The following is an 18,300-nucleotide window of genomic DNA, read 5'->3' as shown; positions in this document are numbered from 1 at the left end:
CAATTGATCGTCAACCTGCTTCAACATTATTATTTTTAAAATCAACTATGACAGTCAAAAATGAAGGTACACATTTAATAAAATTAAGTTACATTCAATGCGCCTTTTTACAAATATGAAATGAATTCCATGATCATGAGTTTCCCTTTAATGTGAAGATTCTTCTGGTAAAAATGGCAGCAGTTTGTCTACATTATGTACAAGAGACCTCAGAACTGGAAGCATTTGTACAGTACGTCAACTTCATGTGCTTGGTTAGTCTACGCACACAGCAGCGGATTCCAACTTGCTATAAGTATTGCTAAAGCATCAGTCATTTGACTACTTCAAACCACCGTAAATGCTTATGTTGCCTTTTATAAAACCCGTCGAGTCCATCTGTACAATGATGAAGAACAAGAAAAGACAATGTCCCTCTCAGTTGAAGGTAAAGTCCTTGGCATTAATGCATTCACATGGCTGTAACAAAAACATATCCTGAAAGACTCCCATGTGTCAGAGAGAAAGAAAAAAAAAATCACCAAAATATAATTCTCAGAAGAAAAAAAAGATCTAAATAGCCCCAAAATGAAGACCCAGTTCTTGTCCCGGCAGAAGCCGAATGTCATGATCTTGTATTGCTGCATCTTGTGTTGAAATGTCTTTCTCGGAGTGGTCTACAATGAAAGATGAACAGCAATACGTTCTCCTGCTCAAGGAACATTTTGCAGAAGACTTTCTTCTCATCTCAACGGGATTTTCCTTCAGAGGATGTCGATGGGTTGATGTCTTTTCCCATAATCCACGGCTCGTTCTCCCTGTAGTTCTCGCTCATCGTCGTCTGCGAACAAAAAAGAAGAGATAGAATTAGAAACTATTTCTCATTTGAAGATTCGAGTTAAAAACCAGAAGCTGATGTCGATGAAGGTCAATGCGATGCAAGTACAAAATGCCAGTGTCTCCATGAAACATTCACTCATCTCAAAAATAAAAATGGATTCAAATGAACTAACTCACAAAACTACTAACACTAGGACATTTAAATGTGGATAGGACGGGTCGACAACAATGGGAACTCCACAGACGTGCATTTTATCAGACAAACACAGAGCCATTTTTTCTACGTGGATAAATGTGGGTCACATGTTGGTTGGCACAGACAGGTGGTGGCAGGGTTTAAAAAAAAAAGAAGCACAGCAGGAAAAGCTACTAGCAAATGAAGTGAACTCACAGAACCAAAAGTTCAATGGTCTAGTTTTTAGAGCAGTGAAACCAAGTCAGGATTAAGTTGATAATCCCAATCACAGGAAGACCGAACTCATGATGCTGTGAGTCGTCTCAACTGCATGAACTGCCGAGGCAGGTGAGGAGGGGCGGCAGCAGGACATGGGTGGAGGGCGGTAGCATGGGAGGAATGGTGGATACACATCTGGACAGCCAGCCCGGCTCACCTTGAACGTCTTCCTCCCCACCATCACCATCCTCTTCCTCATTGTAGGCCAGCTCGGCCTGCTTGTCGGCCTCATACTCACCGACGTTCCCATCATCCCCATTGTAGTCCGCCAGCTTAGAGCCGTGCTGCGGATCTACGGGGGACTCGTTCTCATCAAAAAAGCGGCCTGCAGGCGGCAGAGAAGGCCTCGTCAGGAGGGAAGGAAGCAAAAGCAGTTGTAGAGACCCGGGAAAGGATTGAATAACGCCAGAAAGTTGGAGAAAAACTGGTCTACTTACTACTTACTCAAAATTCATAAAAAGTTAAGCCTTTTTATGAATTTTGAGTATTTTAAAAACTACTTGTTAAGTGAAACACAATTAAAGGAGAGTTTTGACTGACATATCAACAAATGGGTGAAATCCATTAACACAATCCTTTGATGCAACTATATCCCAGCATGTTGTGTGTATGTTTCATTGATTTAACATGTATAAAAACTGAAGTCACAGGCAGACTGAGATCTCCAGAGGGATCAATAAAGTCTATCCATCCATCTATAAGAAAAAAAGGTGATGCAGAAAGAAATAAGCAGCAGAGAGATCATGTTGATGAACGGAAAGCAGAAATGATGCAGCAGAGAAGGATCTTCTTGGAACCAGATGCGTCTCTCGTCCCTAAAACACTTTCATCCGTGTTAAAGCTTTACATTCAGTACTTTTGTGTGACTCTATTGGCAACACAGACGCAGGGCAGGAACCAAACTGTCTATTGTTTCGCCTCATTTTGCAGAGACTAGCAAAGTGACAAAAGGTCCACTTCGATATTTCAGTCTGATAAACCTCTTATTTAACAAACTCAAGCGGTTCACTTCGCCAATCTTTTCATGGCCAATGTGATTAATACATTACATAACTCCATTTAGAATAGCTTTCACATCTCATTTATATTCTTAACAGATCACAGCAATATATTACAACTTTCAAAAATAACAAAATGTATTTTATATTGAAACACCTCAAAGATGATCAAGTAATTATTAAGTTGGGAGTTACTCAAGATTCCGAGTAAAAACACGCATGTGTTCAAGAGTTATTTACTCCTCTTATCAGGTCATTGCTGATGAAAAACTCACTCTGGCGGTGGTGAACTGCCTCTGCTGCCACCTTGTCTTTGGCCTGTTTAGGCTGAATAGGATTTGGTAGCTGGGCAGGATTAGGAGGCAGAGGGACGCCCTTCAGGCGCTCTCCCTCCTCCTTGACGTTATCAGGAGCTAAACAAAGGAAACATTTTAAAGTTTAAAAAAAAGTTGTTCTTGAGAAAACACTAATTAGCGTTTATGTAGCTCAACCAATACAAATAGATAATAAGCTGGAACAACTTTGGCCGACATTTGTACCTTGAAGCTGCCGCTGCTGTTCTCCGAACTCATCCGCCTTGATCGCAACCTTGTTGTCCTCCTCAAAAACTACAGGTCTGTCTGCTTTTTTAATAGTACCAGGCGGATCGATCACAGTGTCCTGGGGCTCGGCTCCTTCCTGGAGTCTTGGCCGGTCCAGAGAGAGCCCCTGACCCGCGAGACCGTCCGCGGCTCCAACTGCAGGTCCTTCACCAGCACCGACAACCACGTCGGGGGAGTCATCGTGCTTCTTGATGGCTGCAGAAGAAAATCAAAGTATGTCTTTTATGCATGATCTGCAGAGTAAAAGAAACAACTGACGTTTAACCTCAAAGCAGCATGAGATAAGATTTTCACAGAACTTTTCTGTTTGCCTGGGAAGCAAAGCTGGTCTGATGAAGACTAATACAGTGGGTCAGAGACAGTGGTCTTTATTTATTTTCAAAATGACCAAGAACTTCCATGGAGAGAATGAACAAGAGCCTTGAGTGGGGCGGGGGCTACACTTCTGTTTTCACAACATCTGGCAACAGCACTGTTGTAACAGTAGGGGGAGCCAGAGGCAAATATATTTCCTCTCATCTCATGCTGCTTTAAACCAGGAGAAGCTTTTGAAAATGAACCCATCAATCAGCCTTATTGAAATCTGATCTCACCCGAAATGAGGATCCCAGCACTTACAATATTCAAAGCAGGATGAAAAGAAATACAAAAAAATCAAACTCCTTCAAAATCACTTAAGAGAGAAATTTTCATTCGTTGAATCTTGAAAAAAAAAGTTACCAAAACTGGTTTCATTGGACAGAAGAGGAGAGTCTTTAATAGAGGTCAAGTCCAAAGGAGGCAGCTGACGTGTTCCGGTAGAAAATAAAGATGTAACAAAAACGGTGGGCGACACGGTAGACTTCAGTCCTGAGGTAGACATAACTTAGGATCTCAAGACACATCCCCAAGTACACAGTGGTAAACACGACCGAGCGACCACTACAAATGAGGAGAGTAAATCTAACTCACCAAACTGTACGTCTTGGATGTCCAGTTTACCGACCTCACCGTCTTCGATGCCAGGCATGCCTGCGTCACTCCCGGGTTTGACCATCTCGTCTTTAAAAGGAGAAAAAAAAAAACTTAAGACATGAACAAATAAAAATACAATTAAATAGAGATATTTTTCAGGATATAATATTGATATTCAAGAGCACTGTATCCATTTTTTCTTAGAAAAAAATATTTTTTGTCATTCAAGTCATAATTTATTGCTAACATATAGGCAAATATTTGTAGCATTTGTTCATTTTTGTGTTGCAATGCTAGCAGCAGTCATTCCGTCCACCACACCTAAAGGAAGAGAGAAAACCAGCGAAGCCCGGCGACGTCTGAGGACGAGAGGATACAGAAGCACTAAAGCAACTTTTAAAGCTGATGTTTGGACATATTTGGGTTTTAAAACAAATGAAAGAAGTTACGACATTCAGTCTGTCAACTTAACGCCTGAGTAAAGTACTTAGGCGATACTACCAAAGTATCCCACAGCAATATAGCATACAGTGTTCCTGTATCGTGATGCGTGTCATCATACATACCTTTCAAATCTAGACTGTTGTGCTTTTTCGTGGTCAGTGGTTGGTGCTCTCCGACCAACCCTTTTTCTCCTTCCAAACCTTTACCCAAAAAGGAATCCTTCTGGGGGTCAAACGATTGGAAAAGTTGGACATGAAACAAGATTCATTTGGCTCCACACGACATGAGGTCAAGTTCAACTTGGAAACTGTTGGAATAAAATGGAGATAAGAACTCACTTTTTTCATCTTGGAGGCTTCATTCTCCAGAGACTTCTTAGATTCTTCATATTCCATCTTCAGTTGTGCAATTTGACGGCCACATTGTAAACTAGTGCGAACACAAGAGTCACACAACTTAGTGTCAAGATCAAAAGAGAAGTGGTACAAATATCACAGATCAACACACCTTTCATACTCCAGCTTTCTCTCCAACGTGCTGCTGTTTCTCTTCACCTCTTTGAGCTGCTCCTCCTGTTTCATGAACTCTATCTTCAGATCCTTCAGATGCTCTGTTGGTGGCAGAGACAACATGAATTTAGGTCAGCGATGCATTGTCACTCATCTTTTTCACCAGCTGAGGATCAACACCGACCTTCGAGTCTTTGAATTTCTGTCATCTGGTCGGACGCAGCACTCTGCATCTTAATCTGGAGGAGAGGGAAGATATGGTGAGACCAAATATAAACTGTTAACACAAATACACATTATTTCTTACTCGTGGATCATATGATAAAATGCTCTTTTAGACAAATGCATTAATAATTGATCATTTGTCAAAATCCTCATCCATAATTTAACATTAATAACTTTAAGGAATTGTATTTTAAAGTATTGGTGAATATTGATATAATATTAGATATTTCAAGTGCAAAATATTCTTTGCTGTTGAGTGTACAAATATTCAGACCTGCAGTGAAGTTGCAATTATGGATGATGTTCAGTGCGTACTAAATATTCAAATTGACAAGTCCTTTAGACTATATTTTAAAGTTACCGTTTGACTGTCAAAGTCATTTGAAGTAACCTTTGGACTTCCAGTTGAGCTGATTCAATAATACATCCATGTACTTCCTGGTATTCCTTCGGCATCACTACAACTTTAAGATGTCACTGTTTTGTTTTTTTTTAATCATAAGAAGTTTTTTTTAAAGCTGGTAACAACACAAATCTGTAGAGGAAAGAGTTCAAACGTGTGTCAGCAGCTGTCGAGCAGCTGCTGAACTAAACATGAGCTTCAGTAAGTTTCATAAAAATCCTTGAGTCATGTCATCGCTACTCATGCTGTGCACGTTTACAAAAAAACAAAACATTTTGCAACTACTACAGCTTCTTTCACCAAAGTGTTGTCAGACAGGACTGGGCAGTTGAGCCAGTACTTCCTCACAGAGAAAGAAACTCAGTAGGTTGATTATTCAAGCCTCAACAGGACGTTTTTCCTCATATGACACATTAACCGGCGCAGGATAAACAGGTTAAACAAATGAAGAAACAACAGAGAAAGAGGATGCAAATGCAGGATTGTTTCTCGGCGTTTCTAGAGGAAGCAGCGACACATATCAGCGAGTTTAGAGGAGACACAACCAACAAACTGCCATGACAACCCTGTTAAAGGCAATAGGTGCGAGTGTGTTCAAATTTGAAATGTTTTAATATTCTGCAGCTCGTTCTGAGTCAGGACAGTTCTGCAAGTCAACTATGAGGAGAACCTGTACATTATAGAATGACTTATGCCGTGTAACAAAATTCATTAGACTCAAAATAACTAATATTAATTGCGGAATTGCTTGGATAACATTACCGAAATATTATCGATACTGCAGAAATTGCAAACCGAAGGTTGAGTTCAAGTCCGTCACCACCATTTCTACAAACATTCAAACACACTCAATAATCTTGGTATTTAATAACAAACAAAAGAAAAATACATTATAAATGATATCATATATAATATGATATTTATTCTATTATTATTTCCACATGATCAAACTAGCAGATCTTGACAGACTGGAACATTGTTGAGTTCCTGTTTTTGAAAGGGCTGGGCACGACTGTTTTAAATGGTGATAACTAAATAATAAAAAATAGTTCAGTGGTGTTTGCAAATATTTATTTTGCTGGGTTAAAATAAAAAAAGCACTGTGCTATTTAATGAACTATCCAATGAATTATAATTCATTAAATCATCTTCATATTACATTCAGAACAGGTTGTTTACTGCTCATCTTCTGTGTTTTACCACTTTCAACTTGTGTTTTATTGAGTCTGTTTGAACGTGAACTTTAAAGTGTCTGTGAAAACAAACGACCGCATCCGCATTAATGTTTACAGAATCACAAACCTCATCTTAATCAAATAGTGTGTCATCATTGCAGGATTAAGGTCCAATTTTGGTCGTCTTACTTCCTGCTTCGGAGTGACAGGACTCTAGGTGGTCAGCACCTCAGATCAGCATGTTTTAGAGTCTACTTTCACGTGCATGTACTCCCTGGAGGACGCGCTGGAGTCATGTGTCGTGTGTCTATTGTGCTCGAATGTCCGTGAGGGAAGTGTTTCGACTGTTGTTCCCGTAAATATCATGGTATTCATGAAGCCAGTCCAACTGGTTTTTTTTCACCTGAAGAACTGATTCAAAGGGTGACTTACACACAATACACTCATATTAGATCATACATGTATTTTGTTATAGTAAGTAAGTAATTTTTATTTGTAAAGCGCTTTTCCAGACCAGGGTCACAAAGCGCTTAAACAATCAGAACAATATTCAATAAAGTATATACTTTAAAGATCAAGATAAAACTGATAACACAACAGGAGTTCCAGAAAATGAAGGAAAAGCCTGAACAAATAAGAAAGTCTTAAGATGTTTCTTCAAGATTGGTTGTGTATTTCTATTGCTCATCTTTATTGTTGTTATTTCATTCTTTTACTCTGTACTGACACATTTCAATGGTGTGTTTAGAACAATGGCAATAAAAGTTTCCGATCCTGATATTGCGTCTGGCTCTTCCAGTTCCAGTTATTAAACGCACCACTCTTGAAAGTGTCAACATATGCAGGTAAAGATGATAAGTAAGTAAGTAAGTAAGTCATTTTTATTTGTATAGCGCTTTTCCAGACCAGGGTCACAAGGCGCTTAAACAATCAAAACAATATTCAATAAAGTATATACTTTAAAGGTCAAGATAAAAACTGATAACACAACAGGAGTTCCAGAAAATCAAGGAAGAAACCTCGGGTTAAAGGTCATAGGTATGAGATAATAGAATAGATAGAATAATCATAATAGAAGTGTTGTTTTCTTTTAAACCTGGCATCACACAGGTGTGCAGGTGAGCTCCACTGCACTGTACCTTCTCGTCGGCGCACTTCCTGGCCAGAGCCTCCCGGGCCTTGAGCTTCCCGTCCAGGGCGCTGTAGTCCCCATCCTTCTGGTCCAGCTGCTTCCTGTGCGCGTCCACCTGGACCATGAGCTCCGAGTTGCGCTTCTCCAGGCGACTCCTGGCGGCGTCCGTGCGCTTCACCTGCGCCTGCACCTCCAGCACCTCGTCCAGGAGCCGCGTGTTCCTGCCGCTCAGGGTCCAGTAGTTGAAGGACAGCAGCACGATCACCGCCAGCAGGAACACGAGGATGAACGACGGCATCCGGCCGCCGCGTCGGTTCGCGCCGAACCCAACCATTTTTTGGGGAGAACAGAGAAGAAGCGGTGGAGCTCAGTGGCGGCTGCACATCCGGGACATGCCGAGGATCACAGCAGCACCGAGGAGCGAATGTTCTGACACATCGCTGCTTCCTCCTTCCGCAAACTCGGCATTCCCTCCTCGCTCCGGCCAATGTCTGTCGAAGACTCACCAGGGAGGACGTGGCCTAGGAGCCCCGCGGGCGGCGAGGTGTTCCGCGACACCGGAACCACGACACCTCAGGTCTCCTCCCGCTCGACGGCTTCACACACGTCTGGAGCTCGTTGTTCCGCAGAACCAAGAGTCCTCGACGACGCAGACTACTGTCGACGAGGAGACGTTGAACCCGCGAGGAGACTGGACTCGTGTCCTCGCCGCGGGTTCAGTAGAAGAAGCCGAGCGCTTTTTTTTTAGAAGAATATCTTCTCTGTGTTGAGGTTCAGCGGCTGCTGAGATTTCTGCGCCATGTTAAGCTAGCATTAGCACAGGCAGCTGCGCACGAGGAAGTGGACTTCAAAATAAGAGTGGTGTCTTTTCCCCCCTTTAGTGTTATTTATCTATATTTATATTATGTATAATATTTGTTTTTACATTCATTGTGAATCAAAGTCCTGGGATATTTGAATATATAAGATGCTGTAAGTCTCGCATCATGACCATGTTTTGAACTTATTATTTTATAAAGTTCACCCTCGCCTGAAATCTCGGCGAACAAGAGGTTACGAGAGTCCATTATGGTGTAATAATGGCATCACTCCTCCAGTTGTAAGCACACCCACTTTGTTTATACAACGAGTCCCTTGGAGGTGGATACTTCCGGGATTGATGGCGCGAAGTGACAAACCTTGATGATTGACCAATCACAGCAAAGTGCTTTAATAAAGCGTTTTCAGTGGGCGGGGCTGTTCGAATTTCTCTACGGAGACAAATAAAGTATCCATCCATCCATCCATCCATCCATATGTCCATCCATCCATCTATATATCCATTCATCCATCCATCCATATATCCATCCATCCATCCATATATCCATTCATCCATCTACATATCCATATATCCATCCATCCATCTATATATCCATCATCTATCTATATATCCATCCATCTATATATCCATCATCTATCTATATATCCATCCATTCATATATCCATCCATCCATCTATATATCCATCATCTATCTATATATCCATCCATCCATATATCCATCCATCCATCTATATATCCATCATCTATCTATATATCCATCCATTCATATATCCATCCATCCATCTATATATCCATCCATCCATATCTATATATCCATCCATTCATATATCCATCCATCCATCTATATATCCATCCATCCATATATATATATCCATCCATCCATATATCCATCCATCCATCTATATATCCATCCATCCATATATCCATCCATCCATCCATCCATCCATCCATCCATCCATCTTTTCCAACACAAAAGTGTTAAAGCTGGTTCTCATTTCTGTCTCTGAGGAAGAAGCCATTTTGTGTTGAACGAGTTGATGTTATTAAGGTTATATTTGGAACTTCTGAATGAATTGGTATAATGTCACAGTTCATATTTGGACCCCGACAGATTTTACTCTTCGTCAAATGGGACCCTCCTCAAAAACTGTTTTGGACACCACTGTCTTAAGAAACTCAAGCACAAACTCCTATCAAATTACATGATAGTGGCGTAAAATATAAATGTTTTAATGTCCACTTATTCTAAATGTCCAGGGTCAGGTGACGGGGCAGCGTCCACAAAAAGTAATACACTTCAAGTTTATATAGTATAAAATATAATTCTTAATTAGATGTCTAATAATTTTGTGTCTTCTATTTCCTGAACCAGCTCTTCTCGAGGTTCACTTCTGTTGATATCATATAACATATGACCGATCAAGATGTATGAGATAAGATAAGATAAGTAAAAGAGTATTGATGTCAACATTTATACAGAGACTTCCATTGTAAGTCTAAAGAAAATTAAGAAATGTTGAGCCTCCAAGAATAGAAAGACAATATCACACTCCTACTTCCTGTTAAATATACATTTAGTGTGGCCCGAGACACTGCTTTAATAGTCCAACCAAGAGTGGTAATCTTGCCAGCATCTTTCCCGGAGCCCCCCCCACACCCCCATCCCCCAAGTTGATTGACAGGAGCTTTGGCCAGACCGAACCCTGGGCAGACAACTCCCTACACCAACAAGTACACACTGTGTGAGGTGAGGACAAACCTGCAGCTTCTTGCTAGACAAAGACAACCGACGATCCATATATGTAACTCGAATGGACAATTTGGAACGTCTTGTCTCCGACACGTATGTTGGGTATGTGCGGTGTAGGTTCAGGTTGGACCGGATAAGGAAGCGTCTCGTACACACAGCACCTTCACTAGTTCCCAGAGGGAGACTTGAAGCTTGTTAATAAACAATTCACTTCTCTGGACCATCACCATAGAAATCGGGACAAGATGACTTTAATGACTTCCTTTCCACTCACATGGGGTCGTCACCAGTCCTTGTGAACAGGAAATAAGCGATTTAAGCGAATAGACGAAAGGATGGATATGTGTGTGTAAAGGGAATTTCAAACGTAAGTTAAGTCAGGGGCTTAACCAAGGAGGAATACTGAGGTGTTCCCAGTGCAATCCTAATCCCTACAACAGGGACCATAATCGGATTTACACGCAGGAAAAGACTGGGTCCAACTGGGATGAGGGTCCTTCTTATTTGAAGTCATTAACATTATTGCAGTGTTTTACTGACTTTATTAGCGTTAGCAGGTACTGTTGTGATATGTGGAGCATCTGTGGAAAAATAAAGAGGATCCCTGAATTAAAATCATATTGTATGATAATTCTAATGATTATTTGACTGTTCTCTATGATCAAAAACCCTCCAAAAAAGGCCAAATGTACAATAATTAAGGGGGGGTTCTCGTCCCAGTTTCTTGTGCAGGAGGCGGGGGACACCCTGGACAGGGCGCCAGTCTGTTGCAAGTCAGAAAAACCTGTCACACACACACTCATACATACGGACAATTTCCCAATCAACCTCTGTATGTTTTGGGACTGTTGGAGGAAACCGGAGTGCCCGGAGTAAACCTTCGTAACACTGGGTGGAAATACAAAGTCCATACAGATCGGCTTCAAGTTGCCTCCGCCCCCATTTGACATCTTATAGGACAATAGGCTGAACGTCTTAATTATGTACTTCTATGCATTTTCACCAAAGTACATCAGTAGGTTGTCATGATGGTTATGGTTTATATTTTTTTTAACCATAAAAATAAGATAGTTTGAATTCCCTCGTACACAAATTCTACTTTCTGAGATGGAAACTTAGAATCAACCAAAAACTGTAAAATCACTAAGGCGTCTTCAACTTAAATTTAAAGGGAATCCCTTCAAGGTATAGGGACTGTCTTACATCGTGACCATCGTTCACATTGGAGGCAGGAGGACACGACCAAAACATCTCACCTGAGATCGTCCAGAAGTCTTCCTGGAGCAGTGGTTCACACTTCTGGTGAGCTCATCCCTGAGAAAAAAATACAACCACCCTCCCTTTCGTGGCTTTAATCTCGACAGGTTGAACTGCCTCGAGTCATCGCAGACATGTTATAAAGTTGCATTTTATTGTAACACGGATAAGAACAGCAACACATTGAGGTAAGTTGTCCTTCCATCAACAACATGATCACCGGTGTTGTCAGGTACACACAGGTAGCAAACCACGGTCCTCCCAGTCCAGGTGGCACGGATACAAATATATTTCTTCTTATTCAAAGTCAGACAAGAAAGAAAAATATATCAATAACACAACAGTGTTCCTTCGCTCACAGACGCCGGACCAGTTTGTGTTGGAGGTACAAAAGGTCCCCCTGAGGGAGGAACATTCTGATGAGAAGCTAGAGACACTCGCAGGCTCAGAGTGAGTTTGCTACCATTTTGGCTGATGACTTGCATGGTCTGGCGGATGAGAGCGTCAGCTCCAGAACTCTTTTTACTTCCTGTCCCCCCTTTCACTGCCGCGCAGACCCTCGGGTCCGACTGCACCGCTGGCACTTCTGGGATGCGAGTCCAGGTCACGGGTGAGGTCAGAGAACGGTCTCTCTGCACTCCTGCTCGGACAGAGGCGAGTGCAGCGGCTGGGAGCAGGCACTGGTCGTTTGAGAGAGAAGGTGTTTGGGACGCCGTGTGGAGGGAGAGGAGCTCAAGGCACCGCAGCTCTGGAGGTGAAGATCCTCCTGGACGTGCTTCCTTGGACTTCCCGTCACGCGATGAGTCATCACCTGGACGAGACAGAGACGTCGAGTTTTTTCCATGGTTTCACTCCAGAAACTGAGATGAAGGAGTATCTTACCTGGTCGATGACGTTGGCGCTGTAGATGGCCTCCTCCATGTGCTTCTCGTCGGACTTGATGACGCACTTGATGTTGTTGACCACCTGCTGCACTTCAGGAGGGAGCGGGCAGCTGGAGTGCTCCAGGAACTTGGCCACCAGTATCTTGGTGTCCTTGTACATCTTGAAGTCGGCCAGAGAGTGCTGCTGCTGCTGCTGCTCGTGCGCCGCCTTCGGCTTCAGGTGGATGTCGACTCTGCGGCTCTCCTTCTGCTGCTGCTTCTTCCTGACGCCGACGCGCACGGGTTTGTCTGCCACGCCCTCTGAGGAGATGTCCGTCTGCTCTGGAGATACCAACACAATAATGGTCAACCTCGGCTTCTTAACTGCAGCCATCACATGTGGAAGTCGAGCAGAGAAGTTGCCTTGCTTTTGAAAATGTATTGTATTATTTGACAAAATGTATTGAAAAAAAATTAGAGTAGTAGTAACAGTAAAAGTTTTCATGTCTATAGAAATCATGTTTATTTACAATGATCTGTTTTTTTTTTTACAATGAATTATTAGAATTACGACACAAATAATACCCTTTTTTATCCCCCTTTTCACCTTTCCCACTGTTTTACTGTTGAAGAAACATGCAGCAGATGACAGCACTCAAACCCTTGCAGGAGCCAAGGTCTCAAGCATGCAAGTTCTTACACATTTTTGTGTGATTTTTGCTTTAATCTTAAAATAAATGTGTTAAAGTACATTTTAAACTGCTTGGCTAGTGGATAACAGAGGAAGCTGCAGTCAAATCCTTAAATTACCATAATTTAACATTTTTATATTTTCATTTTAATGTTTCAGATTTCGTTTTGAACAGTCATAAGTCACGCAGTAGAAACGATGTCTTTAAATTACTTTTTCAACTACACACATTTATCTGGACCACATGACTCGTAACGCTAAACTGTGGCTAACTGCAAACGGCAGTTTCATTTATTTTTCTCATGGCAGCACCGAGAGGACTTTCTGGAATATCCAGGAAGAGTGTATTGTATTGTATTGTAATTTAATACAAGCAGCAACGCTTTTTAGTTTCTAGTCCACCAGTGGGGGGCGCCAGAAGCAAATAGTTCAAATTATTCAGGTCTGCTTTGAATGGGATTTTATGGTGGATTAGAAAATGTTTTTTTTTGGTAATGCATGTTATTTGTGTCTTCGATATGTCAATGTCTTTAAAAAGCTCGTTCTAGATGTTTATAAAAGTGCAAAGTGAAAAATTGCACATTTTTTGTAGAATGAACCAGTATTGATATTATGTTAACCATTGTTACAGATGGTCCGATTCATAAAATCATGTGACATTTTTAAATTGCACAACAACAACTGAAAATTTGATTTAATTGTCTCGTCTAGAAATACGACTCATTTAAATAAAAGCATAAACAAATCTTATCTTAAGTGACTTCTTCTTATCGAGCATGAAGAGCTGACAGTTATGTCTGATGTACACATTTGTAACCCTGAGATGGTTGGATTAGAGATCATCTACTGAAGACCACAACACATCCGACCTCCACATCTGCTCCTACACGAGCAACACTGTCCTGTCAGTACCTGGCTCCGGTGATGTATGGGTCGATCCTTCAGTCGATGGGTTGTTGGCCGGAGTGCAGCCGACGATTTCTCCTTCAGAGGGAGACATGAAATAATGTCATCACAGTCCAATAACGCAACACCAGAGCAACGGTGACAATGTCAACGACACACACCGGAGCACTAGAGAACAGATAAACCTCTTGCAGCAATTGAATTGTCACTCACTTTATGTTCGTGTGTGTCTGTGCAGGTGTGTGTGTCACTGACTACACACTCAACCTCTCACACACCTTTATAATCCTGACTGAAGTACTGATTCGAGGCGTGGGGGGAAAAAACCTTACTGTCTTTTCACAGTTTTTATTTGTTAATTTAACATTTGTTTAAATTATTCCATTTTTTAAATTGAAAATGCAATTATTCATTTACAGCCACTATATGCAAGATGTCATTACCTCCTCTGCAGCTTACGTAACAATGAGATCTCTGCTATTACTGAGGACGAGAGGATACAGTCCACTCCAACAGCTGTTAAAGCTGATGTTTGGACATATTTTGGTTTCAAAAACAAACGAAAGCAGAAGCGACTTTGTAAAGACTCATGTGGTCTTTAAATTATGCAACACCAGAGTCAAGTACTCGACAATACTACAAATATATCCTACAGTATCAAAATATCTAATACTGATGTGTTGATGAAATTCATAGAGCAGTGCCCTATCTTTTTTTACCAGCAGGTGGCGACTTTATTTAAAAAAAATGATGTGTAGTTTCAATAAAATAGCTGTTTAAAGTAATAGACTATAGAACAGGTAGTGCCATCTAGTGGGCTCTGAAGATAAAGACACTGGTTCATGAAGCTTAATCAGCACATCAATAGTTCTCAGTGTTATCTTGAACTTTAAAGTATATACTTTATTGAATATTGTTTTGATTGTTTAAGCGCTTTGTGACCCTGGTCTGGAAAAGAGTTATATAAATACAAATTACTAACTTACTAACTATATTGTGATCTAAACTCCCCTAGTGTGGTACTTACTTCCTGTGGAAGAGGAGCAGGAGATGGGGTCGCTGGTGGATCGGACGATACGCGCCAGTTTGCGATACCTTTTGGCAGCTTTGAACCCCCGCGGTCTGTCGGAGGGCGAGGAGCCGCTGGTGGCCGAGGTGGAGGGAGGTTGCGATGAAGACGAAGGCGACCAGACGCTGAAGCACAGCCGGGGGCCTCGTAGTCTGCTGGGCGGCGAGGGCGAGGGCGAGGGCACCATGGGGCTGACGGCGGAGGTCCCGCCCGAGGAGGCCACTGAGGTGGGGGAGCAAGGCTGCGGCGGTGGGGCGATGGCGACGGGAAGCGTCAGCTTGCGGCTCATCATCCGAGCCTTGATGAGGGAGTGCGCCGACACCCGGGGCGGCTCCTCCGGCAGGTGTTTGGCCGATGCCAGCTCGTCGCAGAGGTGCATGCTGGGCCTCGCCTCGGTGTTTTCCGCGGAGTCCTCCAGGTTGCTGAAGTTCTCGGAGGACCAGTCCGGGGACCGTTCCAGAGACTGGGTCTGAGAGGACTCGCTGTAGCCGGTGTCGCTGGGCCGAGCGTCCGCGTTGCCGTGGTGACAGCGCATGCGCGTGCAGAGCTCCAGACTGTTGCAGCTCCCATCGATGGGCCTCGTGGCGTAAGGAGAGGAGTCGGAGCCCTGGACCTCCAGGGAACACAAGTCCTCTGAGGAACAGGTCTGGTCCGGATCCACCACCTCTGACACCATGAGTGAGGCCGAGTCCACCGAGGCTTGAGTGCTCAGTCCTGCCGTCGTGTTTCTGTCGCCCAGGCTGGAGCCGGTGGCCTGTTGCTCGTTGCTGCTGGTCACCTGCACACATGACCGCTGTGAGTGGACATGACTCTTGACCCTTGACTGTATTTCAACTTTCATTTGTATTTATTCTAATAGTCATTACTAGTCTCTTTAAATGACTATAGGGTTTTTGTTTTAGGACCTTTTGTCATCATTGTGAGTATTTATTGACCCTCAAAACATTTAAGATATATATAATATAAGAACAAAAATATAAGCAGAAGCTTGTTTTTGATCACATGTTTATCAGTTATATAAAGTACAATAAAATACTAATTTTAAGCTATATTTTATTACTTGAGTTGATACTTTCCGCTCATTCATTTGTGCTTCAGTCACTGGATCAAATGTGGCCCCTGAGCAAGTTTAATTGTCAACCACTGCTCTGAACTATTCTGCAGATCCGAGAATCCCGTAAAGTGATATGACAGCGTCCGGCCACCAGGGGGCTCTATAAGACCACAGTGATATAAGGATTTGAACCAAAATTTTCCTCGAGCTCGCGTTTTTGTGTCATTTTGTAAAACATCATTACTTGGATAAAAGAAAAACAAAGAAATTTCTTTATTCTGGTTTTTGACAAACACAGACAAAGAAATACATTTTTAAACTTAATTTACAAAAGTTATTTATTAACAGAATATTCAATCTTAAATGTTTAGGTTAAATTACATTTAATTCGTATATTCAATTCAAAATAAATAATAATAAATAAATAAATAATAAATCTTTACATCCTACACGTGGACATACATTTCCATAAAAATGGTTAAAGAACCCATCAAATACATTTTCATTAAAACCTGGAGGTATAAATAAAACTCTTGCAAAGCTTGTCAGAAAATATATTGGCTCCACAAACCAACTCTTACCTGACTCGCAGGTGTCTGGCTGACCACAGACTCATATGGAGGAGGGAGGTCTGTAGGGTACAGAGTCCCCGGACTGTTGATGGGCACCCCGTAGATGGCGCTGAAGGGGGAGTGTGGGAAGTCCAGATGAAGGCCTCTGTCATGAGCAAGAGAGCAACTGAATAACGACAGACACATGACATTTTTAACATGTTTTCTTATCTACCAGACCATCTATGTTGAAGCTGCAAAGCTTAATTCAGTATAAGATGATGCCATAACACTTTCAATGGTGAGCGACACGTTGATGCAATATGATGGCAACACTTCATTTAATCTCCTGTTTTAGTGAAGAGTTCACTGAGAGGGAGTGAGACGGAGAGAGGAGTTTAAAGCTGGAGAGTTAGAATTTTGTAACTGAAAATGATAAAAGGCCAGAAGTTAAAGTGTTTTCATGTTAATGTGCAAAATAATCAAATGTATTGTTTCAAGTTATTTATTCATGTCATCTTACAGTAGTTTAACAAAGTTATAAGAAAATACAAGGTCATCAAAACTCCGAATTTTCACTAGCTCCTGAAAATGAAACCAATCTTTGTAAAAGGGAAAACTCCACGAGACCATTACCAATATAAAGGTGATCTTAAAGGGAAACAAGTGCATTCTCCTTTACAGACAGTTAGCATCTCTGTTGCTATAAAAAGATATTTAAGATAAGTAGCTTCTCACCTTTGTCCGTCCATGGAGGGGGTGCAGGTGTACTCTGGGGGGTAGTACGGTGGGGGAGGAATGGGAGGAATAAACTCATCAAAGTCCAAAGTTTGGTGGAGGATGGTCCCATGGGGGGTCATGCAGTCTGCATTTAGAGCCCGTGCTCTGTGAGGCAGGAACTGAACACATCATTCGATTAGTGAGTGGATCTTATAAATAAAACACACATATTTATGTCTTTCTTATTATTTTTCTGCAGCAGCAATTGGTGTCTTACTTTCTATATTAATCAAAGGTGAACAAATGGCCCTTCATTGTTATGTTTCTGGACTCACCATCTGCAGCACATCAGTGGAGACCATCTGCATGCAGCACATGGCAGTCGCCAGAGCACACACCACCGTGGAGATGACGTTCAGAGCGCACACGCTGAAGAGCAGCTCCTGTGGAAGAGGGAGGAGAGTAGGATTTAAACCAGGGAAGGATGGACGTCTGGAAAAGACACGAGGAGAAGAGAGCCAGAGAAGGTAGAAAAGAAGGGAAGATAGTTAGTGAAAGGCAGAAGGTTTAATAGCACGTTGAAAGGATCGGGAGCTGAGTCGCTGTGACAAGTGCAGCTTTAATAACTACATGAATTCGTCTTCTTCAGCAGGGATAATACCACTTGCCTGGAAATTGGGTCTGGGAATACTATAGACCTCTGTGGCAGAGGATAGGGAAGAGTTTTGAGGCGACTTCACTGAGAACTCTGCAAGCATTTCCTGGTTGCTCAAGACGTCGAAAAAGATTTTTTTTTATCTGAATCAAAACAGTTTGATTTCAGTGGCAAAAATGACAGTGATTTGATCAGCTGGGGGATAAATTACCTTCTACAATTAAAGTCATGAATTCATTCTCAAGTCAC

The 18,300-nt window shown here is 42.0% G+C and overlaps 2 protein-coding genes across 6 annotated transcripts in view; both read right to left on the bottom strand.

Moving 5' to 3' along the window:
• Window positions 1-159: 159 nt before the first annotated feature.
• On the bottom strand, window positions 160-8,521 carry golm2 (golgi membrane protein 2). 4 transcript variants are annotated; one of them, XM_087794513.1, is made up of 11 exons: window positions 7,723-8,521; window positions 4,965-5,019; window positions 4,779-4,881; window positions 4,610-4,700; window positions 4,394-4,493; window positions 3,825-3,914; window positions 3,594-3,722; window positions 2,811-3,068; window positions 2,547-2,684; window positions 1,431-1,598; window positions 160-820 (listed from the first exon to the last, which is right to left on the bottom strand). In XM_087794513.1, the coding sequence occupies exons 1-11, from the start codon at window positions 8,047-8,049 to the stop codon at window positions 744-746; spliced, it is 1,536 nt and encodes a 511-aa protein (XP_087650639.1). In that variant the 5' UTR covers window positions 8,050-8,521; the 3' UTR covers window positions 160-743. The 4 variants fall into 4 exon arrangements, with proteins under 4 accessions (XP_087650639.1, XP_087650640.1, XP_087650642.1 ...); XM_087794514.1 differs by having other exon boundaries at window positions 4,394-4,490; XM_087794516.1 differs by lacking the exon at window positions 1,431-1,598.
• Window positions 8,522-11,695: 3,174 nt separating this feature from the next.
• Window positions 11,696-18,300, bottom strand: part of entrep2 (endosomal transmembrane epsin interactor 2) — a 67,134-nt gene continuing 60,529 nt past the window's right edge. The window contains exons 5-11 of one of the 2 annotated variants that reach the window (XM_087793443.1): window positions 17,732-17,839; window positions 17,415-17,575; window positions 16,707-16,842; window positions 15,030-15,849; window positions 14,009-14,080; window positions 12,425-12,747; window positions 11,696-12,353 (exon numbers count right to left, since the gene is read on the bottom strand). In XM_087793443.1, the coding sequence (XP_087649569.1) occupies window positions 12,159-12,353; window positions 12,425-12,747; window positions 14,009-14,080; window positions 15,030-15,849; window positions 16,707-16,842; window positions 17,415-17,575; window positions 17,732-17,839 (1,815 nt within the window). In that variant the 3' untranslated portion in view covers window positions 11,696-12,158. The remainder of the gene's footprint in view (window positions 12,354-12,424; window positions 12,748-14,008; window positions 14,081-15,029; window positions 15,850-16,706; window positions 16,843-17,414; window positions 17,576-17,731; window positions 17,840-18,300) is intronic. The other variant, XM_087793442.1, reaches the window with a different exon arrangement.

The sequence above is a fragment of the Callionymus lyra genome, chromosome 6 (genome assembly GCF_982586985.1).
Source record: "Callionymus lyra chromosome 6, fCalLyr1.hap1.1, whole genome shotgun sequence".
Taxonomy (NCBI): Eukaryota; Metazoa; Chordata; class Actinopteri; order Syngnathiformes; family Callionymidae; genus Callionymus; species Callionymus lyra.
The sequence above is the reverse complement of the archived record's forward strand: the minus strand, read 5'-3'. Positions and strand labels throughout refer to the sequence as shown.

Coding starts and splice junctions, on each gene's coding strand:
- golm2 (XM_087794513.1), bottom strand. CDS start 8,049: ATGGTTGGGTTCGGCGCGAACCGACGCGGCGGCCGGATGCCGTCGTTC. Junction 4,494..4,609: donor AAGCCTCCAAGATGAAAAAA/GTGAGTTCTTAT, acceptor TTTGACCCCCAG/AAGGATTCCTTTTTGGGTAA. Junction 3,069..3,593: donor GTCCAATGAAACCAGTTTTG/GTAACTTTTTTT, acceptor TTTCTTCTGCAG/CCATCAAGAAGCACGATGAC.